Source organism: Euleptes europaea, chromosome 10, assembly GCF_029931775.1.
Source record: "Euleptes europaea isolate rEulEur1 chromosome 10, rEulEur1.hap1, whole genome shotgun sequence".
NCBI lineage: Eukaryota > Metazoa > Chordata > Lepidosauria > Squamata > Sphaerodactylidae > Euleptes > Euleptes europaea.
This window is the reverse complement of record NC_079321.1, coordinates 3,930,251-3,946,532: the sequence shown is the minus strand read 5'-3', so window position 1 is coordinate 3,946,532 and position 16,282 is coordinate 3,930,251. Positions and strand designations below refer to the sequence as shown.

Here is a 16,282-nt window from a genome sequence, read left to right as displayed (position 1 = left end):
CTTCCCATGTGTTAATGTGTTCATTTAGGGGAGGGGCTGTGGCTCAGTGGTAGAGCATCTGCTTGGCATGCAGAAGGTCCCAGGTTCAATCCCCAGCATCCCCAGTTCAAGGGACTAAGCAGGTAGGTGATGTGAAAGACCTCTGCCGGTCTGAGTAGACAATACTGACTTTGATGGACCAAGGGTCTGATTCAGTATAAGGCAGCTTCCCATGTGTTAATGTGTTCATTTAGGGGAGGGGCTGTGGCTCAGTGGTAGAGCATCTGCTTGGAGTGCAGAAGGTCCCAGGTTCAATCCCTGGCATCTCCACTTAAAGGGACCAGGCAGGTAGGTGATGTGAAAGACCTCTGCCGGAGACCCTGGAGAGCCGCTGCCGGTCTGAGTAGACGATACTGACTTAGATGGACCAAGGGTCTGATTCAGTATAAGGCAGCTTCATGTGTTCACCCTGGAGAGAGAAATTAACACGAAAAATAAGGCATCAACCTTCAGGAAGTTTTAAGCTACACATCTATTTTGCTCCTTAAAATAGCTCCTGTTGAGCCCTAGCTGGAAGCTGTGCTGCTTTTCTCTGCCCGAAGAGGCCCATAGTCCAGTTAAAGCACTGGTTCCCAACCAGGGGTCCGTGGACCCCCAGGGGTCCGCGAGAACTAAATTAAGGTCCGCGAAACAAAGTTATAAACTCATAATAAATTAATATTTTCAATTAAAAGTTCTCTATTGTAAAAATATATATTCAAATATTATTCTAAGTTTAATGTTTAACTAACAGTTATGATTACAGTTTATTTTCAAATTCTCTGAATTTTTATTTTGAACCTTGGGGTCCCTGCACCGAACAAAAAAGTCCTAGTGGTCCCTGGTCAAAAAAAGATTGGGAACCACTGAGTTCAAGGGACTAGGCAGAGGCTCCAGGTAGGTCAAGGACACGCAGTAGTGGAATTCATTCATTTCAATCTAGTGACTTGAGCCTGCTGTGGCCACTGGGGGTCAGCACAAGCCTACTGAACGATTGCAATAAGATCCTCAAAAAAAGGAAAAGGATACATTGACAAGCAGAAATGATCAGGCTGACCTCGATCGTGTTGTATGGTACCCCGCCCACCCCAAGCTCCGCCCCCAAATCTCCAGGAATTTCCCAAACTGGAGTTGGCAGTACTAGGCACCCCCAACGGAAGGAGGTACCCTACACTACACCCTTGCTACTTACCACGTACGTAGTTCTTGAGATTATTTCACCCCATTCGTTAACCAAAGGCTGCTTTGATATGAAAGGGATCCCTGGTTGCCCTGTGGGTAAAGTGCCGTCAAGTCGCAGCCATATTACGGTGACCCCAACAAGGGGTAATCAAGGCAAGCGAGAAGGAGAGGTGGTTGGCCATCGCCTTCTTCTCCAGAGCCTTCCTTGGTGGTCTCCCATCCAAGAACTGACTTATGGCGACTCCCGCAAGGGGCTTTCAAGGCAAGTGAGAAGCAGAGGTGGTTTGACATTGCCTTCCTCTGTAGATCCTTCCTTGGTGGTCTCCCATCCAAGTACCAACTTAGGGGAGGGGCCATGGCTCAGTGGCATGCAGAAAGTGGCATGCAGAAGGTCCCAGGTTCAACCCCCCGGCATCTCCAGTTAAAGGGACTAGGCAAGTAGGTGATGTGAAAGACCTCTACCTTGAGACCCTGGAGAGCCGCTGCCGGTCTGAGTAGATGATACTGACTTTGATGGACCAAGAGGCTGATTCAGTATAAGGCAGCTTCAGGTGTTCATGTATGTGTGTTCGTGGCATCCCCAGCAAGGGGCTTTCCAGGCAAGTGAGAAGCAGAGGTGTTTTGCCATTGCCTTTCTCTGCAGGGTCTTCCTTCCAAGTACCGACCCTGCTTAGCTTCCGAGATTGGGCTATACCACGCCGCCTTCCGTTCCTACCTGGCGCCATACTTATCAGAATAACTTTCCCCCTCCAGTTCTTTAGTGAGAAAGAAGGTACCAAGGGAGAAGTAATGCCCACATGATAACCGAAGCATAGATTAGCCCAAAGCCCTGAAAATCTTAACTAATATATTTAGCACACGTTATTCTAAATCACAGATAACACCGTCTTTTAAAAGGACAACAGCCTTTCTCACCAGGGCAAATATCAAACGTAGCAACTAAAATTTGACATAGGATTATTATTTTGGTGTTGTCTTTCCCTTCGGATAAAAGAGCTGATTAGGAAAGAAATACAGAAAGGAAGAACGTGTGCGTCTTTCAGTCATGGTTTCTGGATTTCTCTCCAACAGCTTGGTAGGGATGGGTGGCTAGAATAGTGGGGGATGAACTTACGAATCAGAGACATTCCTTTCTATTTAATATTGTTAAATATTTAATATTTGTGTGCTTGCCCTAAGATCACATGACCTTAGTTTGTCTTAAAACAATACTGCTCTAGATAGGGTTGCCATCCTCCAGATGGTAACATAGCAAGAAAAGAACAAAAGCACAACAATTAAATGCAATTCAATATATTAAGTGTAACAAACAAACAGATAAACAACAAGTGATCATAAGGTGAGTAATAAAGAAATGTAACAATCTTATCATATCAATGTCCTATTTTTCTTTTGCAGAAATGAAAGTTCCCAGGTAAGTATTTTTATCTTCTCAGAGGAAAAATTCATGAAGAAACAGCTGAAGATGATGAATGGACGTGTTGTCTAGATCAATATACACGTTTTGCCGAGGCTTCATCAACTTGACAATCTCTCAGTTTTCTCACGTGTCAGTTGTCTGTCAGAAAGATTGATAACTAAGTTCTCCTGTTTGTATTCTGTCCTCATAGATGGTATGATTATCAAGCCCGACAGGCTCTAAGAAAATTTCACTACCTAATATGGATATAGTAAAAAAATATTATTTTTTCTAAGCCACGATCTGACTTTAATGAGGAACAAGAATTTGACTCCTTCAGTTCCTCCAGTGCTGGATCCTCTTCTTCTTTCTCCAATCAGCAAGGACGCCGACCCAACTATTTTTTACGACAAGGAGGACGCCCCAATTATTGACCACCAGGCTCCCGTCCCAGGGGAGGACGGAATAAAAACGGGAGAACTTAGAAAATGGCCATTTTGGAAGGTGGACGCTATGGCATTGAACCCCTCCCCAAACTCTGCCCTCCTCAGGCTCTGCCCCCAAAATCTCCAGGTATTTCTCAACTCAGAGCTGGCCACCCTAGTTCTAAAAACTGCTGCACAAGATGGTTCAGTCACTCTTTATATATATTTTTAAATTTTTCAAATGAACAAAACAAAATACACAAACATACAAACATCCGTTCTTCTAGGTTATCCGGGCTGTGCAACCGTGGTCTTGGTATTTTCTTTCCTGACGTTTTGCCAGCACCTGTGGCAGGCATCTTCAGAAGATGCCTGCCACACCTCTGAAGATGCCTGCCACAGCTGCTGGCGAAACGTCAGGAAAGAAAATACCAAGACCACGGTTACACAGCCCGGATAACCTACAAGAACCAATGAACTCTGACCGTGAAAGCCTTCGACAATATACAAACATCCATTTCATATCAAGGTTGTTTTAAGCCACTCCTCTCTCTGGTCGTCTTTAGCTGCGGAGCCCGAAATATTACAACCGGCATTCCAAGATCTTATGCGCAGAAGAAGTCGATGGCCTGCAAGATACAGACATTAGAAAGAGACGGCAAAATGGATTTCTTCAAATACTGTACCGCCTTTAGCTGAAAGAAAGGCAACCTTAAATGTTACGCACACAAAAACAGTATTGGACATAACTGTAACTTGTACATGCAAGACGACCCCTCCCTTTTTGTGATTGCACACCTGGGGAAAAAAGAGTCTTGCATCTGAGTAAGTACAGTACGTAAAGTATCATAGTTCTATGTTTAAAAGAAGTCTTGAAATCAGATGCTGCAATAAAATACCACTTCCTGGGTAGGGTTGCCAGGTCCCTCTTCGCCCCCAGCAGGAGATTTTTGGGGCAGAGCCTAAGGAGAGCGGGGTTTGGGAAGGGACTTCAATCCCATAGAGTTCAATTGCCAAAGCGGCCATTTTTCGCCAGGTGATCTGATCTCTATCGGCTGGAGATCAGTTGAATTAGCAGGAGATCTCCTGCTACTACCTGGCAGTTGGCAACCCGATTCCTGGGAGGAAATGTTAAAAGAAAAATAAGTCTTTGTTTTAGGATTGCCAGGTTCCTCTTTGCCACTGGCAGGAGGTTTTGAGGGCAGAGACTGAGGAGGGCAGGGTTTGGGAGGGGAGGGATTTCAATGCCATGGAGTTCAAGTGCCCAAGTGGCCTTTTTCTCCCAGTGAACTGGCCAACGCAGAGAATGTTAATAACAGCCAGCGTTGGTCCCTGAAGAAGGCATTAATCGCTGAAACAGAAAGATCACCGGGCTTCTGTAGAGAACAACTGCACTACTGAATTGCTACTCTCAAGAAGCATATCTGTGGAAGAAAGGGAGGTTGGCACCCCCTTTCATGGACTTACCTATAATACTGTTATTTGTTTGTAACAAGGCATAGTCCTCTCTTTGGTGTTACTTTTAAGGCAATAATTAACAACACATGTTTTTGCCTATATACTATCAGTGGTGGATATGTTATTAAATACCACTGCTTTATAATCATTGTGTCTAGCTTGTGAAGTGCTGTTTCTAGTTTGCTGAGTATCCTACAGCACGCTAACCTTTGTTTACCACAGTACCTGGAGGTTGGCAACCCTTGAAGGGATTAATTCCCTTTAACAGAGGATATGGATCGTTTGATTATGGCTTAGCGAAAGTCATTTAAATCACACGCGCACAAAAACAGGCAAAGTCATTTGTCTTAGCAAAAATCAATCTTTACTTACTAAAATCAGGGAATGGGTTCACTGGGATTAAAAACAAGAAATCCTTTCTACATTTCTAAGTTCCCTATACTTGCCAGAAGTTTCTGGCAGTTGCTAAGCTTAAACACGAGGCATTTCTGAAAGACAAAATAGCCCCTCCATCCTTTCAGGTTGGTATCCAAAAGGTAACTACTGTACTGCTTTCTCTCCTACACAAAGGATATAAGGAGAGCAGTAAAATGCAGATTGCTTGTGCACGTGACTACAAGCACATTTGCAAGGATGCTTCCCACTGACCCATAGCTAGTTAACACATTGGAGATTACACCACCTTCTAGAACTGGTCAGCATCTAATACAATCAATATTAACCCTGGTCTGTCTGACATGTAACAAAGCTCGCTACCTAATACCCAACAACCCTAGTTCACCTGGAGAAAATAACCGCTTTGGCAATTGGACTCTATGGCATTGAAGCCCCTCCCCTCCCCAAACCCCTTTCTCCCTGGGCTCCACCCCCCAAATCTCCAGGCATTTTCCCACTCAAGGCTGGCAACTCCAGGCACACCCTCAACACAATTTATCATCTCAATGAGAAGGAGGCCAAAGGTATGCATGTAGGAAACCGTGGTGCTTGTAGCGCAACCAAAGTTATCTGAATACATATACCTCAGCTCCCTGAAGGAGAGAGGGGAGCAAGAGGGCAGATGCTAAGGACGTGGCGCGTTGCCCAGCCAGGGGGGGAAACACAGGCAACAGCGGCTAGCAACAGGAAGCAGAGCTGCCAACAAGCATAGAGAGCTCCTTGTGCCCAGAAGAGTGCCCCTTTCAGCACACACCCGGCCGGAGCCAAGCAAAATTTGGCAGAGGTTTATTCAACAACTTCAGGGCAGCAAGCGAGTCGCTCCGTTAGCCGAGTAGACCTCTTCATTGGAAAATGAGCCCATCGGTTCCACCGGTTACGGGCCGAGAGGGTCTGATAGAGAACGCCAGTCCCCACCCAGCTCAAGAGGCAGACCTAGGAGGACGCCTTGTCTCTTACCCTCGTGGGAATCGTCCTGTTCGCTTCCCGGAAGACGTGCTGTTCCATGACTAAGCTCCTGGGGAAATAACCGATGGTGCCCATCTGGTCCTCGTACTGTTCACTGTAAACCTGCCAAGGTGCAGCAAACAAAACCTGGGATTAAGCATGGGTAGGGTTGCCAGCTCCGGGTTGGGAATTGCCTGCAGATTTTGGGGGTGGAGCCTGAGCGGGGCTCAGAGTCCAATGACATAGAGTCCAATGGCCAGAGTGGCCATTCCCTCCAGGCGAACTGATCTCTGTCGGCTGGAAATCAATTGTAATAGCAGGAGATCTCCAGCTAGTACCTGGAGGTTGGCAACCCTATTCATAGGAGAGAGTGTGGCTCAGTGGTAGAGCATCTGCTTGGCATGCAGAAGGTCCCAGGTTCAATCCCTGGCATCTTGAGGGACTAGGCAAGCAGGTGATGTGGAAGACCTCTGCCTGAGACGCTGGAGAGCTGCTGCCGGTCTGAGTAGACAATACTGACTTTGATGGACTAAAGGTAGGGTTGCCAGGTCCCTCTTTGCCACCAGCGGGAGGTTTTTGGCGCGGAGACTTAGGAGGGCAGGGTTTGGGGAGGGGAGGGACTTCAATGCCATAGAATCCAATGGCCAAAGCAGCCATTTCCTCCAGGTGAACCGATCTCTATCCACTGGAGATCAGTTGAATAGCAGGAGATCTCCAGCCACCACCTGGAGGTTGGCAACCCTAACCAAAGGCCTGATTCAGTATAAGGCAGCTTCATGTGTTCATGTGTCATTCTCCACAGTAAAACTAGCATTGTGCGGACGGTTGCCAAACTCCAGGTGGGACCCAGGAATCTCCTGAAATTACAAACATCCGTTCACCTGCAGAAAACGGCTGCTTTGGCATTGAAGTCCCTCCCCTCTCTAAACCCCGCCCTCCTCAGGCTCTGCCCCCAAAATCTCCAGGTATTTCCTAACCCAGAGCTGGCAACCCTACTTCCCGAAAAGGCAGGGCTGAGAACCTGCCCCTTGATCTTAAAAGGATCCTGGTAAACCCTATTTCTTAACATGGAAGTTATTGAAGGATAATACGTAGGGATGTCAGTCTCCAGATGGGACCTAGAGATCCCACAGAATTACAGCTCATCTCCAGACGACAGAGATCAGTTCCCCTGGAGAAAATGGCTTCTTTGGAGGGTGGACTCTGTGGCATTGTACCTCACTGGGGTCCCTGTCCTCCCCAGGCTCCATCCCCAAATCTCCAGGAGTTTCCCAACCTGGATCAGGCAACCCTACCCCCCATCCCCTGCCGGTGGCCAGGGGGACCTGGCAACCCTAGATAATAGCCAAGCGGAAAGAGGGTACTGTTTGTCTATTGAAGGTCTTACCGTTCCAGACCAGAATTCTCCTGCATTTTTTTCTTTCACCAGCTTTGAGTAAACGTAGATCCGTTGCCCTTTTCGGATATTAATGAACCTGCAATCTGGTGCGTTGTAGTCATCTTCTGCTCTTGCAAGGGAAATGGCATCTGTGGGGGGGGGGAAGCAAACAGGAGAAAAATAAGGCTGTGGCTCAGTGGTAGAGCATCTGCTTGGCATGCAGAAGGTCCCAGGTTCAATCCCCGGCATCTCCAGTTCAAGGGACTAGGCAAGTAGGTGATGTGAAAGACCTCTACCTGAGACCCTGGAGAGCCGCTGCCCTTCTGAGTAGACAATACTGACTTTGATGGACCGAGGGTCTGATTCAGTATAAGGCAGCTTCATGTGTTCAAGGCCACACCAGGGGACAGGAGAAAACAAAAAGGAGCCAGGTGGGAGGTTGAGAATTTATTTAGCTCATCTAGACCCCTACACATGTTTGTAATTTGCTTTTGTCAGGGGATATAATTAGGATATCATACTAGAGACCAGAGAAGGCTACCTTATAACATGCTCAGATTGTTCATTCTTGTATTTTATTGTGTTATTTTAATTTTTAAAGGAATAATAATTATTACTCTGTTATATATTTTAATTGAAATTATTATTACTTTTGTAGTTTGCGTTAGAGCCCTGATGAAGCAAGTTGCCATAATACCTCCTGGGACAACATGATTTTGACTAAAATAAGATCGATCGGAGTCTCTCTTGACGACTTGGTTGCATTTACAGAGGCGCACATTTTTAAAATAATCAAACATCGTCTTTTAGATATGGAGTTTCAATGGTTGCATCCTACTCAACCTTCTGTTTGCTCCTCAGCAATGTTGTGCCTTTTGAATAAAACAGACAGTATTCCCCATTATTTTTATAATTTGGATATCTCTACTCTCCGTAGAGCTTTTTCTCTTGCCAGGGTCAATGCCTTCCCATCTAGGATACTGTATGGAAGGTTCACTTGCAGAAGTGGCTGAGATTTTGGCAACAACTATAATTCTTTTTTTTTTTAAGTTAACTTTGAGAAGTAGTACACAGCAGCTGAAGGGTATCAACAGGTCCCTCGGAGGGATCGAGGCATTACTTTGATACACAATTCTGCGCCTGTCACAACTGGATAAAAACCAGACTTACGGGCGCAGCTTTCGTCCGCACACCGCTTCTTGCTGGAAAGTTTTCCCATAAAAATCCCCTTCGTGGTCGGGAAAGCCAATCCGAGGCAGAGCAGCAGAAGCAGCCGACGAACGGCGCGTGACATGTTCTTCCTCTGCCCTCTTTTAGAAGCACCTGGCTCAAATGAAAGGCAGGCGGAGGAATGGTTCTCTTTTACATAAACACCAGGACTCATCTGCACGGAGGGGGAGAACCTCTGGCCAACAGGAGGTGGAGAAGACATTTCAGCACTTGGAAAGAAATCCACGTAGGGTTTCGTTTACCCGTCGTTCCAAAATACCTCCGTCTGCTACATAGACTATTAATGCAAGACTTTTTAAAGATTACATCAAGGAAATTTTGCACAAGGATGGGGGGGGGGGAACCATTAATCCGTTGATTACACAAATGATTCCCAAACTGTATTTATTATTGAGATATTTTTCTTTTTCCTGGGCATAAATATGTTCATTGTTTTATTTGTAAAGGAGACTATGGCTCCATTCCTTCTATATCATTTGTAATAATCTCAGCTTTTACTATGGTTTGTATATGTTCTGTTTGGTTATTATTATAAAAAGAAAAAGTTGTGGATACTGAAAAAAGGAATACTTCCATTCTTCACATTATATTGAATTATAAAATTATTATATAAAAGTATATATACAATTATGCATGGTTTGGAGAGTGGCCAGGGAGCTTTTCTCCCTCTCTCATAATACCAGAACACGGGGTCGTCTGCTGAAGCTGGAGGGTGAGAGATTCAAAACTTTTAAAAGGAAGTATTTCTTCAAGCAACGCATAGTTAAACTGTGGAACTCCCTGCCCCAGGATGTGGTGATGGTTACCAACTAGGAAGGCTTTAAGAGGGGAATGGACATGTTCATGGAGGAGAGGGGTATTCATGGCTGTAAGTTAAAATGGATACTTGATGGGCCTTCGTCTGATCCAGCATGGCTTTTCTTATGTTCTTAATTTAGCTAGGTTCTCAAAGTGCAGCAGCTGTAAGCCAAGAACATGCAGAACTCACAAGATTTATTTTTAATAGGACACCAACGGCCTGATCCTAGGAACACTCAGTAGTAAATCCAACTGTGATCAATGCAACTTACTCCCAGGTAAGACAGCACAGGATTGTGGCTAAAGGGACTCTCACGGTGCCTGTTTCATTATTCTTTCCTTACAGTGGGGTTGCAAAGACTTGTGCATCAAGTAACTTTTAAGGAAAGAAGGGTTCTGGGACAGTTTAAAAGATTATTTTACGAACTGCATAATACGCGCCTGTAGGGATCTAACGGTATGGAGCTTAAGAGTGGTGATGAAAGAGGTCTTGTCAGAATTGTTCACCAAAGTAGATGATCATAAAAAGTACGCCGATCGGTTCTATTGTGCGAGATTTGGAAAGACAAAAAAGGCCTCACGTTTCAGACCTTGTTTTATCAAAGTCAACAGGATGTGTGGGGGGAAAACCCCCAAACAATAGGCAACTGTATTCTGTGTGATCAAAGACAGGCTCACAGGGAAGAATTCAGCTGTCAGTAGACTTTCATTGCCATCTGCTTATCTTTCCAGGCCTCGCAAACTTTCAGTAGAGATTAGAGAAAGGGAGAAAGAGCCCCTGCTGATATAATTACCTCCATCATCAAAAATCAGAACGTTTGTGCTGCTGAATGTGGTCCCTGCATATTCTGAGATCAGAAGGAATGGAGGGTGAGATTCAAAATGGAGAAAAGGTAGTATTTCTTCACTCAATGCAGAGTTAAATTGTGGAACTCCCTGCCCTAGGATGTGGTGATGGCTGCCAACTTGGAAGGCTTTAAGAGGGGAGTGGACATGTTCATGGAGGAGAGGGCTATCCGTGGCTACTAGTTAAAATGAATACTAGTCATGATGCATCCCTATTCTCTCCAGGATCAGAAGAGCATGTCTGTTATATGAGGTGCTGTGGAACACAGGCAGGATGTTGTTGCAGCCATCTTGTTTGTGGGCTTCCTAGAGGCACCTGGTCAGCTGCTGGACTTGATGGACCTTGGTCTGATCCAGCATGGCCTTTCTTATGTTCTTATGAGCATGCCTATTCTATTAGGTGCTTTGGAAAGCAGGCAGGATAATTCTGCTGCGGCCGTCTTGTTTGTGGGCTTCCTAGAGGCAGCTGGTTGGCCACTGTGGGAACAGACTGCTGGACTTGATGGACCTTGGGTCTGATTATGTCTGATTATGTTCTTATACATAATCGGCTTTTAAATCACTCCCACCATGATGGGGCTGCACTTCCAAAGACAGGGTTGGATCCGCTGGAACATTTCCATGGATGGCAAGTCTTCTGCCTGTGGGAGCGCGACTTCCCCACACCTGCTAAAGCCAGAAAAGCTCTTGGGGCGGGGGGTTAATCTCTAGGCACACCACGTTGGGGGGCATTTTGAACTGAAGCTGGAGGGAAGAGGAGGGAAGTTGTGCTCTGTGGGCAGAAATCTTTCAAAACTCCCCAGTGGATGTGACCCTCATCCCAGGCTACTGGACAGTAAATATGGCCTGGCTGAAATAAAACAGCACACTTCAGTTCTCATTTTTGTAAAGAAACAAAACACAGCTTTATTCTTCAACAGACAACATTTCCTAAAGAGACCCTCGCTATGAAGAACTGCAGAAAGTCACAGTATAAACTGAATACGGACCAGAAGGAAAAAAATCAGCACAAGTAGTTCGCTTTCCTTTAAAGTACTTGTGAGACACTTGAAGGCGTCCCGTTGAACGATAGAAATGATTTCTCCTCAAACTGAAGAAACCACACCGCCATTTACCAAAACGCTGAGATCATATTACAAAAAAATAACATCAGCAAGTCCTCCTGGTTTACTTCTTGGCATAAGTGATTTTCATGGCATGGGAGGGAGTGATCTTAAAGCCTTGGAGGGCATCCCGTGCCGCACCCGCCTGGCCGTCGTTTTCAAACTCCACAAACGCAATGTCGTGCCTGCCAGGAACCAGACGGACTTCTTTGAAACCAGGGAACCTTGAGAGAGAGAGACATATTTCTTTATTTACCACATTTATTTCCTGCCTTTCTGCCCAATCAGAGCCACCTGAATGGCCTTAGACAAAATCAGGTTCTTTATTGACTTATGGAGCCAGTGTGGTGTAGTGGTTAAGAGTGGTGGTTTAGAGCGGTGGACTCTGATCTGGAGGACTAGGTTGGATTCCCCACTCCTCCACATGAGCGGCAGAGGCTAATCTGGTGAACTGGATTTGTTTCCCCACTCCTCCACACAAAGCTAGCTGGGTGACCTTGGGCAAGTTACAGCTCTGTTAGAGCTCTCTCAGCCCCGCCAACCTCACAGGGTGTCCGTGGTGGGGAGGGGAAGGTGATTGTAAGCCGGTTTGATTCTTCCTTAAATGTCGGCATATAAAAACCAACTCTTCTTTGCTTCGTTCCCTAACCACTGAAAAATTTGTAAAATTCATATCTGAAAATACAGTCGAGAGCTACAGGCATTCTGCTAAAGAGAACCACTCTAAAGGAGCCACACACTAAAAACTGGAGAAGTGCATATGCAGGAACCACGGAATTTAGGTAAAACCAAAACATCCCACCCCATGGTTAACAAGCCATTTTCAGTAATCGCCGCTGTCAAGTCACAGCCAAATTATGGCGACTCCTCATGGGGTTTTCAAGGCAAGAGATTTTTGCCATCGCCTGCCTCTGAGTCATGGCCCAGGATGTCTTTGGTGGTCTCCCATCCAAATGCTAACCAGGGCTGACCCTGCTTAGCTTCCAAGATCTGACGAGACCAGTGGTCCATCTAGTCCAGCATCCTGTCTCACACAGTAGCCAACCAGTTCCCCTGGAGGGCCAACAACAGGGCACAGAGACCGAGGACTTCCCCTGATGTTGCCTCCTAGCACTGGGATTCAGAGGTTTATAAGACGTAAGAAGAACCCTGCTGGATCAGACCAGTGGTCCATCGAATCCAGCATCCCGTCACACACAATGGCCAACTGGTTCCTCTGTAGGGCCAATAACCAAGCACATAGGCTGAGGCCTTCCCCTGATGTTACCTCCTGGCACTGTGATTCAGAGGGTGACTGCCTCTGAACATGGAGGTTCCCATGGCCAGTAGCAACTGATAGACCTCTCCCCCATGAATCTGTCTAGTCCCCTTTTAAAGCAGTCTATGCCTGCGGCCATCACTACATCCGCTGGCAGCGAATTCCTTCAACATCCATTTTGGCCTGCTCCAGAGCCTTGGCTGTCTCCCCCCATCCAGACGGTAGGGGTTCACTCTGATTCCCTTCTCAACCCAGGCCACAAAAACACTTAAAAAACTGAAAGCATGGGAAGGTGCTGCGAAGGACCTGAGAAATCTGGGGACCTCTTTATCTCACAGTTAAGGGGCCGTAGCTCAGTGGAAGAGCATCTGATTGGCATGCAGAAGGTCTTAGGTACAATCCCCGGCATCTCCAGTTAAAGGGACCAGGCAAGTAGGTGATGTGAAAGCCCCTCTGTGTTCTTTTACTGGGGAGGGGCTGTGGCTCAGCAGTGGAGCATCTGCTTGGCATGCAGAAGGCCACAGGTTCAATCCCTGGAATCTCCAGTTGAAAGGACCAGACATTGTTTGATGTGAAAGACTTCAACCTGAGACGCTGGAGAGCCGCTGCCAGTCTTAGACAGTACTGACCCTGATGGACCAAGTTCCTAAGTCAGTTGAGGGCAGCTTCATGTTGGAGAGGGGCCATGGCTCAGTGGTAGAGCCTCTGCTTGGCATGCAGAAGGTCCCAGGTTCAATCCCCGGCATCTCCAGTTCAAGGGACTAAGCAAGTAGGTGATGACCTCAGCTTGAGACCCTGGAGAGCTGCTGCCGGTATGAGCAGACAATACTGACTTTGATGGACCAAAGGACTGATTCAGAATAAGGCAGCTTCACGTGTTCGCCTTGGGGTCTTCTCAGAATCAGAGGATCACAAAACATTTACGCACCAAGGAGGAAGAAACAGTACAGGTTTTTAGACACACTTACTGATTAAAGAGCATGGAAAGCATCATTTCGTTTGTCTCCTCTGGCAGGTTGTTGAGGAAAAGGATGTAGTTTGGTGGATTATCAGGCACCTGTAATTAAAAGACAACAACAAGATATACATACGTTTGCTTTCATAAATTGTTAACTAGTTTTCTGCTGGCATTCGTGGATCCTGGTTATGCTACTACTGCTAATGTTCCATTTGATAAACGAACATATTAGGGAAAGGATTTATAACGGTGCAATCGCACGCAATTTGACTCCTGACTATGGCTGGAGCAACCGTGCACAGGATTGCACCATAAATCACCAGGGGAGCAATCCTAAACAGATCTACTTTGCATTAAGTGTCGTTTTTATTCACTGAGGCTTTCTCCCATGAAGGTATTTTTAGGATCACAGCCTCGGGCTATTAAAGTTCTTCTATAAAACAGTTGGCTTGAGGTAGAGGTTCGAGTGCCAGAGCAGGAGCTGGGAGACCCAGATTCGAATCTCCACTCCCAATTCATATTCTGTAAAAAGGGGCCAGATAAAACCCACAGTATTTATTTGGAGGAAGTACAACTGATCAACTAGTTTATCATTATCAGAAGCAGGTCACAGAAGTTTCACTTCCAACAAAAAATGCATTTATCAGTACCCATAAATCTATTGCTCAAGACAGCCAAGAGCGAAAATGGTTTGAATTTGTTTGAGAGCGATACGAGGGAGAGGGAATTACCTGTTGGTTCTGCGAAGAGTTGGCCTGGGCATTCGCTGAATTCTGGTTTGCTCCCTATGAAGAAAGAATGACACGGCAGTCAGTTTTTATTCCAGCTCTACGGTCAGAGAACGCTCTGTTAAAAACCGAGCTCTTATGCCACACAGAGTGCCACCCATCTGAGAGGTTTTATTCTCTGGCCAATGACATTGACATCTCCTGAAAAAACTTGTTTGCAAATGCCCCTTACCTGATTGGGCTTTTTGTTGGCAGCGTTTGCAGACTGTTCCAGCAGCTTCGACTTCTTTTTCTCTTTTCTCTTCTCTTTGTCGGCAAATGTACCGCGCATTTTCGAAATGACATCAGAGTCTGTTTTTGCATATTGAATGCGCTGTTTAAACAAGAAGATTTTATTCATTTTAGGAGCAGAACAGTAAAGCTCTGCATGGCTTGGAACCTGGGTATTTGAATGACTGTCTTCTCCCATACGTTTCCACCCAGGAATTAAGCTCACAGAGAGAGGCCCTCCTGACTGTTCCTTCTATCAAGCCTATTTGGTGGGTACAGGAGAGAGGGTCTTTTTGGTGGCAGCCCCGCTGTTATGGAACAACCTCCCCAGGAAGGTGTCCCTAGCCCCCTCACTTTCAATCTTCAGGAGGCTGCTGAAGATGGTTTTATTTAGGACTGCATTTGGCGAGTGTGGTTTTTGTTTACTGGCAGTCCTAATTGGAGAATTAAAATTGTGGTCTTTTATGTTTTTTTTTTTTGTAATTGTTGTTTTATTGTCACTGCAAGCAGCCTGGAGCTCTGCAAGGCAGAAAGGCGGCCAATAAATGTTTTAAATAAAGTAATAATAACGAGACTTACCATTGGTTTGCTATAAAACGGAAAGCCCTGCAGCTGCCTCAGGGCATTGGTGGACGATCCGAGCTCTTTATAGATCACAAAGGCCTGTCCTCTCATCTTCATCGTCTTCAGAGCCACAATGTCCACGACGTGGCCAAACTGAGAAAACAGCGCATATAAAGACCTTTTCAGTTCTGTTAAGACAAAAGCAACAACAATTATCTGTTGCACACCTTTGTTTTAGGTAAGGAATTTTGTTTTTCCTCCTTGAAAGGACTCAAGACGGGTTACGATGTCATTTTATAAATACTTCTCAGAACTAGCCAGGTAACAGTTAAAATCTGCAAATGCAACCATGAAAAAGATCCAACCATTCGACTCTAGGCAAAGGCTGTTAGCTCAACAGAGCACAGAGATAAACAGGAAAGGAACATTGTCCTGCTTGCAGATTTTTAAAATCTACTTCATTTATACCCCACCTGTCTGTTTAGTTGATACTTATATGTACACTTTGAATGTAATATCAACCCGCTTCAGAAATATTTAGACTGCATTCCTCGGATGTGCGCTTGTACAAGTCTAAACATACTTTAGTAACAATTTGACTTCATAGGCACAAAGTTCATTTGGAAAACATCTTAAAACACACACCCAGGCTGAAACAAAATTCTAATCGTTCTATTTATTTGTGTGTATGTGGGCATAATATGTTGAAACTAGTCCACTGAAGAAAGCCTGGTGGCCGGAACACATTCAGCATGTGGCTTTAGATAATCAACCCTGTATTTGCTGCCATGAAGGCTTGTTTTTGTGTGTGTGTAGAGAGGGGGAAGAGTTGGTTTTAAATGCTGACTTTTTCTACCACTTAAGGAAGAGTCAAACCGTCTTACAATCACCTTCCCTTCCCCACAACAGACACCCTGTGAGGTAGGTGGGGCTGAGAGAACTCTTAAGAGAGCTGTGACTAGCCCAAGGTCACCCAGCTGGCTTCATATGGAGGAGTGGGGAATCAAACCAAGTTCTCCAGATCAGAGTCCACAACTCCTATATATATATATTTTTTCATTGTTTAATTAGATTTTATTTCACCCAACCTTTCGGGTACCCAGCTTTGTTTTGAGGTTGGGTTATTTCCCCCTCTGTTCTATCTAACACAACTGCTGCCAGCTACACTCAGCCTAAGGTGGAAGCAGTGAGTTATTTTCATACCTTCCTTCTTAATTTTGTCATTAACGTTGTTGATGTAAAGTGTGTGGTTTGGCCGTATGTCCATCTTCGAATTGGTTTTAGGCC

At 45.5% G+C, this 16,282-nt stretch overlaps 2 protein-coding genes and 1 non-coding gene across 3 annotated transcripts; 1 reads left to right on the top strand and 2 right to left on the bottom strand.

Annotated features, from left to right (window-relative positions):
- The first annotated feature begins 237 nt into the window (after window positions 1-237).
- Window positions 238-309, top strand: TRNAS-GGA (transfer RNA serine (anticodon GGA)). The gene has a single exon. It is a non-coding gene; the product is annotated as a tRNA-Ser (tRNA).
- Window positions 310-5,850: 5,541 nt separating this feature from the next.
- On the bottom strand, window positions 5,851-8,534 carry OTOR (otoraplin). The gene is made up of 3 exons (XM_056856798.1): window positions 8,411-8,534; window positions 7,250-7,389; window positions 5,851-5,985 (listed from the first exon to the last, which is right to left on the bottom strand). The coding sequence occupies exons 1-3, from the start codon at window positions 8,532-8,534 to the stop codon at window positions 5,851-5,853; spliced, it is 399 nt and encodes a 132-aa protein (XP_056712776.1).
- Window positions 8,535-11,256: 2,722 nt separating this feature from the next.
- Window positions 11,257-16,282, bottom strand: SNRPB2 (small nuclear ribonucleoprotein polypeptide B2). The gene is made up of 6 exons (XM_056856490.1): window positions 16,199-16,282; window positions 15,011-15,183; window positions 14,394-14,534; window positions 14,165-14,218; window positions 13,444-13,532; window positions 11,257-11,441 (listed from the first exon to the last, which is right to left on the bottom strand). Exons 1-6 carry the CDS (start codon window positions 16,260-16,262, stop codon window positions 11,282-11,284), a joined length of 681 nt encoding a protein of 226 aa, XP_056712468.1. The 5' UTR covers window positions 16,263-16,282; the 3' UTR covers window positions 11,257-11,281.

Bases quoted from the DNA above. Each gene is read 5' to 3' on its own strand.
- SNRPB2 (XM_056856490.1), bottom strand. From the start codon at position 16,262: ATGGACATACGGCCAAACCACACACTTTACATCAACAACGTTAATGAC. The intron at 15,184-16,198 runs GTATGAAAATAA...TTGTCTTAACAG, and splicing joins TGACAAAATTAAGAAGGAAG to AACTGAAAAGGTCTTTATAT. The intron at 14,219-14,393 runs GTAAGGGGCATT...CTTTCTTCATAG, and splicing joins CCAACAAAAAGCCCAATCAG to GGAGCAAACCAGAATTCAGC.
- OTOR (XM_056856798.1), bottom strand. From the start codon at position 8,534: ATGTCACGCGCCGTTCGTCGGCTGCTTCTGCTGCTCTGCCTCGGATTG. The intron at 7,390-8,410 runs GTAAGTCTGGTT...CCCCCCCCACAG, and splicing joins TGCGGACGAAAGCTGCGCCC to ATGCCATTTCCCTTGCAAGA. The intron at 5,986-7,249 runs GTAAGACCTTCA...GCACCTTGGCAG, and splicing joins GAGAATTCTGGTCTGGAACG to GTTTACAGTGAACAGTACGA.